General features: G+C 42.1%; 1 protein-coding gene across 2 annotated transcripts in view; it reads left to right on the top strand.

Moving 5' to 3' along the window:
- The window catches only part of AP-1mu (adaptor protein complex 1, mu subunit), a 123,408-nt gene that overhangs the window by 40,934 nt on the left and 71,177 nt on the right, over nucleotides 1-11,297 (top strand). The window contains exons 1-3 of one of the 2 annotated variants that reach the window (XM_068367094.1): nucleotides 359-510; nucleotides 9,980-10,087; nucleotides 10,759-10,869. In XM_068367094.1, the coding sequence (XP_068223195.1) occupies nucleotides 10,046-10,087; nucleotides 10,759-10,869 (153 nt within the window). In that variant the 5' untranslated portion in view covers nucleotides 359-510; nucleotides 9,980-10,045. Of the gene's footprint in view, nucleotides 1-358; nucleotides 511-9,979; nucleotides 10,088-10,758; nucleotides 10,870-11,297 lie in introns of those variants that run through there. The other variant, XM_068367095.1, reaches the window with a different exon arrangement.

The following is an 11,297-nucleotide window of genomic DNA, read 5'->3' as shown; positions in this document are numbered from 1 at the left end:
ATTACGGCGTCTATATAAATCCACGGCAGACAGCTTTTACATGGCAGAAGTAATCGTGATTTTCGGTGATAACGTGAAAATCCTGCAAGTGAACCAAATTCAAATCGACATTATTATCTATCATTGTTAATCTTTCTGATGATTATTCACCAGTGAAGTATTTTTATTTGTGTGATTTTAAGTACATCTTTGTTGTTTTATTACTATTTTGTATAATTCATATGTTAAATTTTGAACAAAAAGGGTAATAATTAAAGGTTATCAAATCAGGTACCACCTGTATTTTTAATACTCCATTTGCTAATTCCAAGAGATCACTAATTGTGATAAAATATTCTTCATATTTTAAACTTTTTAATCCTCACGGGAATTTATCTGTTTTGTTGAGGTTATCCTCAATTTAGTTGGAAGGATATCTCAAGATATCCACCTAAGCTTTGCGATCACTTCTGCCAGGCCACGACTGCCTGACAGTAAACAGACCTAGGGAGTTATTTCTTAATTTTGCTTGTAAGTACATTTTCTTCTTATTGGGTTGATTTGCTGACAATTTTAATTTAATCCTATGGTTTACTCTAGTACAAATCCCTTGAAGCAGGTTTTGAGAATTATTTTAACCGGTATTCTTCGAGATATCCTAGTCCAGCTCTGTCTAGCCTAGGCCTATCTCGTGAACATATAATAATAGGCTTATTCCTCAATTACCTGAGCAGAATTGATGTAGTGATTTTAGTTGCAAGTAAAAACAAATTTTAATATGCAATCTTAGTTAATGTACCAGGATTGCACTGGCATCCCCTGCAATATTTGGCTTTTAATTTTGCTTGTTTTTAAGGAGCCAAAAATGTCAAGCCGTGTCCTTGCTTAGCAAGGGACCTAACGCCCCCCTGCTACCCCCCTTACACTGCCGTATTTTAAGTTAGTCATAATACATACAGGTGGCCACTATCATGTATACACCCTAATTATAGAATGGTGCAATATCTAGTTTGTGGATAACCTTTTTTGGTATTTTATTATAGTTACGGACGGGAAAAGCTTTCTATTAAAAGACTGATATTTCCTATAGAAAAACGTCTGTTTTCTTAAAGAATGACACTTGTTTTCACTGTAAATAAAAACTTTATTATCTAAGAAATAATAATCAATGGGGTTAGCATGTGCAGCTCGGCATGTATCGCTTGCTAGTACGTAGGAGCTTGATGTTTTGCTGTTACCGCGAGAAAAGCGAGCGCATGACAGAGCAAAAACCATTAGATTTCTAAAAAAAAAATCTTCATTCTTAGTTCTAACTGGTTTTCAGTTAATTTGCTTTTGAAGGTCCAATTCTGTAAAAGCACATTATTTTCTATAGGAAAAACTATCTTTTCTGTTCAAAATGTGTTTTCGTTGATAACTATAATTTTACCGGTTTGTGTTTTGCTGTATGCTTGCTTCACTCTTGATTAGATATTATCTCTTCTCTGTTCTGGCAAGCGGAATGTTTCGATATGTGCGTTACCCCAGTTGGTTAGTATTTTGGCGTTAATTTTCAATTATACAAACTTAAGGGGTGAATATACACTTATCAAGAAACAGCTTCGCGCTCCGGCATCTGTTCGAACATGAATTTGGCTTCCTTGTCCAATGATTAGACTAAATATATTAAACACACATTTCTGCCTTAATATTTTCTTATTAACATGATCAATAAATTAAGAACTATAATTATATTGCATATTTCAATATTGAAAATAAATCCCAAAGAGGTATGATGTAAAACGTTAAGCCTTTTATTCTGTTTGAACAAGTCCTTTATAGAAGAAGCACCCTCTTCATTGTTTTTCAGAACTACTGGTTGGAAGGAGACTCCATATGATGTATGATGACAAGATGAGCAAAACAGTATTTTCTTTTTGATAAATATGTAACTTCGTTATTTGAGTTTTCTGCCAGTAGTATATGGCATTCAAAATAGTGTATGTGCAAAGTTTTATTCAATTATGCTAGTTTCAATGTCCTAACCAATATTGCACCATTCTGTAATTGAACGGGCTACAGTATCCTACATCTGCCAGAAATTGGACGAATGTTTAGAATGACCCGATGCACAATTAGGTTTACTTTACCATGTTAGTGGTCAAACATATTCTGGTGTTTGATGAGTAATAACAAAGGTTAAACATTTTTCCTTTTATCATCCTAACCTAACATTAAAACATGTTCCCCCCTAACCTGTTATATGATTCATTGTCATCCCTCTCCCCCAGTTACTTGATCTGACCTAACAAAAGGATGATGTGTTCTTACTTATCGAACATCTTAGTGTAGCTAGAATGTAAAATGGGATACTGTATTCACGGAAAATTCTTTATCAGGTAAATATATGAACCATATATTTATCCCATTCATGAGTTTTCCTATACACCCATATATTAACAATTATGGGCGCCCCTGTGGGCAACTGGGTTTTTGGGTGGGAAGTGATTTGCAGCTATATAATGGTGAGAAATGCATAATAAACACAATATAACCAGTTGGAATGATACTGTATATGGTTTGTGTAAGTGACATGAAATTAAAGTATCTTGATTGCCTATCGTTTATATCGCATCCCACAATTGGTTTTTGCCTCGTTTTTGCTCACTTCACTCGCAAATAGATATCTCACTGTTGTTTTCTGTCAAATGGTACATAGAATTGTGCTGTGCATGTCAATTATGTGGGTAATTTTTTGGGGTTACTTTAAACTTTCACGAGAGCAGCAATAGCTATACAGTACTGTATACTGAACAGTGTGTGTTTTAAACATAATCAATGACAAAAATATATGAAATTAAACTAGATTCCCAAACAGATTAAATGCCCCTGAGAAGATATCTTCTTGACAGAAGTCATGTTGGAACTGAAACCGATAAAAAAAAGATGTATTTTAAAACAGCATCTGGGAACTTATGCGTAATTATGGGTAGCTCTTAATTGGTACACAAACCAGCTAATGATTAATTGATACAGAAAACAGGAAGCTGTCAAAAGTGAATGCAAACAACACTTGCTCAATAACCCACAATCAGGCTGTCATAATAAACAGTGAACTTGGAAAATTAAATAGTGTTCTCATTTTAGTCGATCGATTTGTAAGTTATTATATCCTAGCTGTCATTAGTCACAGATAGAGAAATGGCAGATTAGTCAGCACTCGTCCATTTTTTATAGTGAATTCTAGTTTCGCGGGAAATTAAAGTATCGTGTAATAACCCTTTATTGGAATTCTAAGCAATGGACGGCAAAGTAGTTGTTGATGGGCATCGTAGTGAGTATAAGAATGCGATAAATTTTTTTCATCAGTGTAGCGTTTTTGGTCTATTGCTTTTCATAATATATACATATGATGTATAGTTTGGCCTAGAAAACAAGCTCATTGCATATGCAGATGATGAATGATGCTACTTTGTCATTTCCTTCTCCTGAATGTAGATCTTGAGTACTGAATCCGTTAATAGAGCTCCCGCTAAAATTAGTGCATAGTGCAAATTATAGAGCATGAGGTCGAACCCTAACAAAACTCAAAGTATGATTGTAAGTAGGTCGATGACAGTGGCTCCTCAACATCTAGATCTTGGTATTCATTATGTTTCTAACTATTTACAACTCTTTTAAAATTTTAAGTGTGATTCTTGATTGCGTGTTTACTTTTGAGAAACACATTTGGTCAGTTTCTTCTTCACTTGCATAAAAGATTAGTTGTTCCGTAACCGAAATACAAACCACGCTATTTACAGAGGGGGGGGGTTACCTTTTAGCGCAGCTGAAATGACGAGCCAATAGTTTTAACGAGGGTTAATTACCCCCGCGCTAGTTAGCGGGGGGTGGGGAAGGGTAGCTTGCTACCCCTCCCCCCTCCACACACCGGTGACTTGCTTCACTTCACTTTTGGCTCGGCGGTGATCAGACGTGTCTGCTCATCGCCCTCGTGACAGCCTTTAATTTTCTGCTTTTTCTTTTCAGCGTGTTTGTTGGTTGGAAGTTGACCTTCAGTTATTTCTTTACAGCCTCGTAAGGCTCCCAAACAGGCACCGGCAGCTAAGAAAGTGGTGTCTAAGCCCCAGCCCTTTCCAGCCAAGGTCAAGAGGGGCGGTAAGTCCCCCAGGGGAGGCAAGACTCTTAGGGGTGGCAGTCCCCCTGCATGTCCACCTGTGGGGGGATGCCTTCAGCGTTGCGTCCGCAGGTGGCAGCAACACGGGGCCGATGCTTGGACGGTCTCTGTCATCGGCCAAGGTTATCGCGTCCCGTTCACAACATCTCAACCTCCCCTGACAGCGAATCCAGTGTCGTTGAGCTCCTATGCCACGGGATCGGCAAAGGGGCTGGCCCTTCAGGCCGAAGTCGAGACCATGCTCGAGAAGGGTGCTCTCCAGGAGGTCGTGGACGGCTCCCCAGGCTTCTTCAGTCGACTCTTTCTTGTAGAGAAGGCTACTGGAGGCTGGAGACCCGTCATCGATCTCTCAGCTCTGAACAGGTTTGTCAAACAAACCCGGTTCAGCATGGAGACAGCAGACACGGTCAGACTTGCGGTGAGACCACAAGACTTCATGTGTACACTGGATCTAAAGGACGCGTACTTCCAGATCCCAATCCATCCGTCTTCCAGGAAGTACCTGAGATTCTGCCTAGACAACAAGATCTACCAGTTCAAGGTGCTGTGTTTCGGTCTCTCCACAGCTCCTCAGGTGTTCACCAGTGTTTTCACCCTGATTTCATCTTGGGCGCACAGGAACGGCATTCGTCTCCTTCGTTACCTGGACGATTGGCTGATCCTAGCAGACTCGGAGTCGACCCTTCTTCGGCACCGAGACAGGCTTCTGGATCTTTGCCAGGATCTGGGGATCGTGGTAAACCTCGAGAAGTCTTCTCTGCAGCCGTCCCAACGACTGGTTTATCTAGGCATGCTAATAGACACCAATCTCCACAAAGCCTTTCCATCAGACGACCGGATAGCAAGGCTGAGGAGGGTGGCGGAACCCTTCCTCAGGCGAAAAGAACTCCCCGCCCAATCGTGGTTGCGTCTCTTAGGCCACCTATCCTCCCTGGCCCGTCTGGTTCCAAACAGCCGCCTCAGGATGAGATCCCTTCAATGGCGGCTCAAGTCCCGGTGGAATCAAGGATCCAATTCCCCGGACATTCGGATCCCAATGGGGTCTCTGGAACAGACGGACATGCGGTGGTGGCTGGCCGACGAGAACCTGCGGAAGGGAGTGAGTCTTCTCGTCCTCCCCCCGGAATTGACTCTGTTTTCGGACGCGTCAAAAGAAGGGTGGGGGGCGCACGTTCTGAACCAGAGGGCCTCAGGCCTTTGGTCAGAATCAGAAAAGTGCCTACACATCAACCTGCTAGAATTGAAGGCCGTCTTTCTGGCTCTTCAGCAGTTCCAACGGTCCCTGGCGGGTCACTCCGTGGTGGTGATGAGCGACAACACCACGGTAGTGGCTTATATCAACAAGCAGGGAGGCACTTTTTCGCAACAGCTATCCCATCTTGCAGTAGAGACTCTGAGGTGGACCGAAACCCACTCGATAACACTATCAGCTCGCTTCATTCCTGGCAAGAGGAATGTGCTCGCCGATAGTCTGAGCAGGGCTTTGCAGATAGTGAGTACCGAGTGGTCTTTGGATCCTCAGATAGCCAACAAAGTCCTGACTTTGTGGGGTTCCCCGACTGTGGACTTGTTCGCGACAGCCTTGAACTTCAAGCTGCCCCTGTACTGCTCACCAGTCCCGGACCCCAAGGCACTCTGGCAAGATGTTTTCCAGCAACGGTGGGACAACATCGACGTGTACGCCTTCCCACCATTCTGTCTGATGAGAAGGGTGCTCAACAGGACCAGACTATCGGTCAACTGTTCCATGACTCTGGTAGCTCCGCTATGGCATCACGCGGAATGGTTTCCGGACCTTCTGCAACTCCTGACGGAACTCCCAAGGGAGCTTCCTCCACGACACGAGCTTCTCAGACAACCCCACTCCGGCGTCCCTCACAGGGCCGTAGCCTCGCTTCGGCTTTTCACAACAGGTTGCGGAGAGAATGTCTCGGCACCTGCGAAGGTCCTCTGAGGGAGTCTACCAAGCAAAGTGGAGAGTCTTTTGTGGTTGGTGTCGTGGAAGGGGTATCTCTCCACTCGATGCCACTATTCCAGCAATAGCGGACTTCCTCGTGTATCTGCGAGAAGAAATGCGCCTTTCTGTCTCGGCAGTGAAAGGCTATCGCTCAGCCTTAAGCTTGGCCTTCAGATTGAAGGGCGTGGATATTTCTTCATCGCTAGAACTGTCTTTACTCATACGTAGCTATGAGCTTACCTGCCCCCAGTCGGAAGTGAGACCCCCTCCTTGGAACGTGGTTTGAGTCCTCAGGTCTCTTAAGAGACCTCCCTTTGAGCTATTACGCCAGGCCTCCGATCGCCACCTGTCTTGGAAGACGGCTTTCCTACTCGCCTTGGCTTCGGCCAAGCGAGTTAGTGAACTTCATGGTCTCTCGTACGACGTCGCCCATTCAAGGGGATGGGGGGAGGTAACGTTCAGGTTCGTCCCTGAGTTTCTGGCCAAGACTCAGAATCCTGGAGTGCCGGATCCTCGGTTCGACTCTTTCAGGATTGCGAGTCTCCGTTCTGTAACAAACGACCCAGACCAGCTGCTACTATGTCCAGTGAGGTGTCTGAGGCACTACTTGAAGAGAACGGCTGCAGTCCGTCCTCATGTGCGAGCTTTGTTTGTGAGCACAGGCAGGACAAAGAGGAGGGTCACCAGGAACACCATCTCAGCTTGGATTCGAAGGGTTATCCACCATGCCCTGAATCCTGACCCTCCTCCGTCACGTCGCCCTCGGGCCCACGATGTCAGGGGTATTGCTACATCCCTGGCCTTCAAGAGAAACTTCTCTGTGACGCAGATACTTCAAGCTGGGGTCTGGAAGCGTCAAACGACCTTCACAGCCCACTACCTGCAAGACGTGACCCACAGGAGCCTCGATACGTTTTCTATCGGCCCTGTGGTGGCTGCACAACAGCTGGTCTAACCTCAGGCTCCTTTTTGGACAAGTAGCAGTAGGTTGAGGGCGTTGTTACCCGGTCTTAGTCTGCGTGAATGAAAGAGTATGTCTGACCCTTACTTCTTTCTTCATTCTCCCCTCTCTTGGGGAAGCAGCATCCTGGTCCTCGCACAGCTGACCTCGACCTCTGCAGGTAACCCATGCTTCTTTGTGCTCCTAGTATTAAGCTTAATACTGTTGCGTCTCCCATACCCTGACGAGGTGGTATGGGGAACGTCCTATCCTAGAATTCCTATCTGAAGGTCTCAAGGTCAACTTCATAGGACGAGTCACACTCTCCTCCTCACACTGCTTATGTAGGCCACTTGTTCCTAGCGATGCTAGGAACTTGTGAGGTACAGGGGCTCCCTCTCTCTAGTGCTGCTCACTGAGGGATCGAGCCCCCGGGCAAGCCGAAGTCAGTAAGGCTGGGGACTTTCCACCCTTCCTAAGGGGTAAGTCACCCTCTGTAAATAGCGTGGTTTGTATTTCGGTTACGGAACAAATGACAAATTCGAAGATAATTTGTATTTTTCCCAACCATACAAACCTTAGCTATTTACACATATGTGCCCGCCATCCCTGACCCCCAAGTCAAGTCCTACCTCTAAGTGAAGTGAAGCAAGTCACCGGTGTGTGGAGGTGGGAGGGGTAGCAAGCTACCCTTCCCCACCCCCCACTAACTAGCGCGGGGGTAATTAACCCTCGTTAAAACTATTAGCTCGTCATTTCAGCTGCGCTAAAAGGTAACCCCCCCCTCTGTAAATAGCTAAGGTTTGTATGGTTAGGAAAAATACAAATTATCTTCGAATTTGTCATCTTAATGAGAAAGTCTCAAGATTTTCGGTGATCAATTTGTTCCGAAGAAGTGTTCTAATTCTTTCATTGTACTTTGTTTTGAGTATTTTTTTCTCCTGTTTGGTCTTTATCTGCTTATTCTCATCTAGATTTGTTGGATAAATCTTGCTGTCTATTAAATTTTGTATTCTTAATCTGGTTATTGATCTCTAGCACTGTCATTCAATTAGTTTTTTATGCATGTTGCATAAGATTTTTCATAATTCTGACTATCCTTTGCATTCAGATCGTCCCAGACTGTACCATCCTGTATGTAGTGCTAGAGGTGGGCCGAGTGTGTATTTTACAATATTTTTGAATGAATAATAATTTACATTATTTGCAAATGCAAATTTTGTGTTTCAACAAACAATACGATCATTACGATGACGTAGTCCTTGGGCAAAGGCTACGTGTGTGCATGCAGTATGTTTGTGTGCTGTGCGGATGTGTTTGGGTGCATGAACAACTGCAGAGGCCTATTAATTTATTCCAACAAAAATGCAATCCTTGGTTCTTTACTGGAACACGACAGGTAAAACTTTAACGAGCTGACAAGTAGTTTACCTGTTGGTGGCAGGGAGGCGGTGGCTGGCTCCTAGTAACCTCACTTGATTTTCATCCGTAAAAGAGAACAGTTGTTCTGTATATGTTTGGTAACACTATCAGTTTTGCTTTATTTTTTATTTTAAAAATTTTCTTCATTTTTTCCAGCTGTGAATTTGTGTATGAAATTCTGTATCTTCTTCCTGTGCTCTTCCTGTAGAGAATTTGACCACATTTAGTGCTTCTTGTAACACATTTGTGTATTGGATGTCTTTTAGGCTAGTCTACCTGGTGGTCTCCTGTTACGGTTTGCACGGCCTTCAAGGAAGAACAGGAACTCTTCTCCTTCAGGATCATCCTAGAGGTCAATTACAGCATATTCCCCGAGGCTACCTGGGAAAAGTAAAGTTTGCTTTGATTTTGCTAACAAACCTCAAGGTAGAGGGTCTTTTTAGTTTCTCCTTGGGATACGAGACAGTCTTCCTCCCGAGGGGAGGTTTTTTCCTTTACAGCTATTGCTTCTGGTAGTAGATGGAAGTGGGTCCAGAAGCACAAGCCGACCAACTTAGAGAGTTCCATCTGGACTCTTTAGGTTCCTCTGCATGGTTTCGAAGGAGGTATAGCTTCTGTAGGTGCTAACGGTCACTCATGCCTAGGGGCATTCTCCCAGATGATTCGAGATCGCCTCGATGCTGCCCTTCTTGGAAGAGGAGGCCGACAACATCACTTTAGATCTTCTCTCTTCGGGGACCTTCTCAGCTTCAGCTCCAGGCTTCGCCCCTCTGGAGGTCTCCCTCCAGATTTCTACTGCTCCGCGGAGCATACGCTCAAGGTTGGTTGTCTTCCTTGTTTTGATCTTTACTCTTTGGAGGGAGATATTTGACACCCCTGGTATCCTTCAGGGACCATCTAGATTCGGCAAGCAACTTTGAGGACTTTTTTCAGTTGTAGTTCCAGGTGTTGTCCTTCAGGAAGTCTTCCTCCAGGGCACTCAGCGTGTTGGATCATTCTCACAAGGTTCCTCCTCCTCCTCCTCCTCCTCCTCCTCATTGAGACTTCCTCCCTCCTAGGGAAGGCTCCCCATATAAATGACTCAGAAGTTTGTACCCATATAGGAATAAACTAAAAATGTTTGATAAAGGATATTTTTTTGTAGCTATATAAACCTGAGTCATTTATCCAAAGGTCCCATCTCTTCCAACCCACAAATCTTGACCATGAGTAGAGTGAATTTGCCTTGTAGTAGTTCGTGATGCTACTCAGCCTTAGAATTGCCTAGTAACCTATTATGTAGTTACTATACTGTACCAATTAGGCACCTTTTCTTTTTCTGGTCCTAGTAAATTGACTCAGGAGTAAACCCATGTAAATTTCTCAAGTTGGTATAACTAGGAAAGATATAAATTTTATCAAAAAAAAAATTTCATGTTTGTATTGGTAGGAAAAATACAAATTGTGTTAAAAAATTATTGTTGTTTGTAGAAAAATACAAATTGTAATCAAAAGTTTTAGTATTTTTTTTTTTCCTTACTTTCAGACATTATTGCAGTATGAAGTGATTTTTTGAAGTTTTAAGTGCAAGTTACCAACAGGAGATATCACCATGTCTATATCAGCCATTTATATTCTTGATGTGAAGGGGAAGGTGAGTACAGCATCTTGAATTATACTAAAGTTTGCAAGGATTTTTTTTATACATTTTCTTAATCTACTGCCATCATCCTATGTATGTTACACTATTATGTATTATGAATCCTTTTTTTATATTACACTATATATATGAAAATATGAGTTCTTTAAACAATGCAAATACAATATAGTATTATGTAGATTCAAATGTAATGTTTATTTGTAGGAATGACAAAAATTAGTGTACACTTTCAGTACCGTTGCAACGATTGTAGCCCAATTCAATATTTGCAAATTGCATTCATTGATGTACAGTATATAGTACTTTTGGCCAAAGAGAAAGTAAAAAGAACAAGTATTGTACAGTATACTGTTATTGAAAGGTAAAAGATCTAATGCAGTAATACATTTTTTATTTGTACACACAAATACAATTTTGTTGAAATGAGAAAATCAAGTATAAAGTTGTGCTGAATATTTCGGTACATAAATTAAGCAATTATTTTTATTATAAGACTTTCAAGCTACCAATTTTGTATTGAATGAAAAATATTGTATGGTAATTGTTAGTGAGAAGAACCTGTAGACTGGTGCAAAGCATGAATTTTAGTTATGTAGGGTAAAAGCTGTATGATGCCTAACATTTTTATGTAGAGTAGCTAGCTAATTATAAATCTCATTTTACAGGTGTTAATATCCCGCAATTACCGTGGGGATATTGACATGAGTGTGATTGAGAAATTCATGCCCATGGTAATGGAACGTGAAGATGATGGTAACATGGCTCCTATTATTCAGGTACAGTATTGGCAATTGACGAGTTCTGTAGAAAATCATTTTCTTTGGAATACAAATATGTTTTCAAGTCTTAAGAATTTCAGTTGTGATAATTTTAATTGATAAGGATGTTATAAATTGAGAACACTGTGATTTCCGGTGTCATAAACTCGTGTTCTTTGGGGGATTATATTGCCTACAGTATGCCTTTACTAAGAAGAGTGGATGAGACCATGATTGTCAGGTTAGAGAATGATATCTTTTCACCTAGTCTAAGCAGTATATACTGTAATACTGTATTGGTACTTTTCTTTCTTTGTGTGTGTTCGTGTATGGATTAGATGTTTTGAGCTATCAGGAACACTGGGTTGGCTTTTTTTATCTTTTATTATTCCTACACGAATACAAACCTTAGTCCTTTAGTAGGAGGTTGATTTTAGAGAAGTTGG

The sequence above is a fragment of the Palaemon carinicauda genome, chromosome 45 (assembly GCF_036898095.1).
Source record: "Palaemon carinicauda isolate YSFRI2023 chromosome 45, ASM3689809v2, whole genome shotgun sequence".
Taxonomy (NCBI): domain Eukaryota; kingdom Metazoa; phylum Arthropoda; class Malacostraca; order Decapoda; family Palaemonidae; genus Palaemon; species Palaemon carinicauda.
The sequence above is the reverse complement of the archived record's forward strand: the minus strand, read 5'-3'. Positions and strand labels throughout refer to the sequence as shown.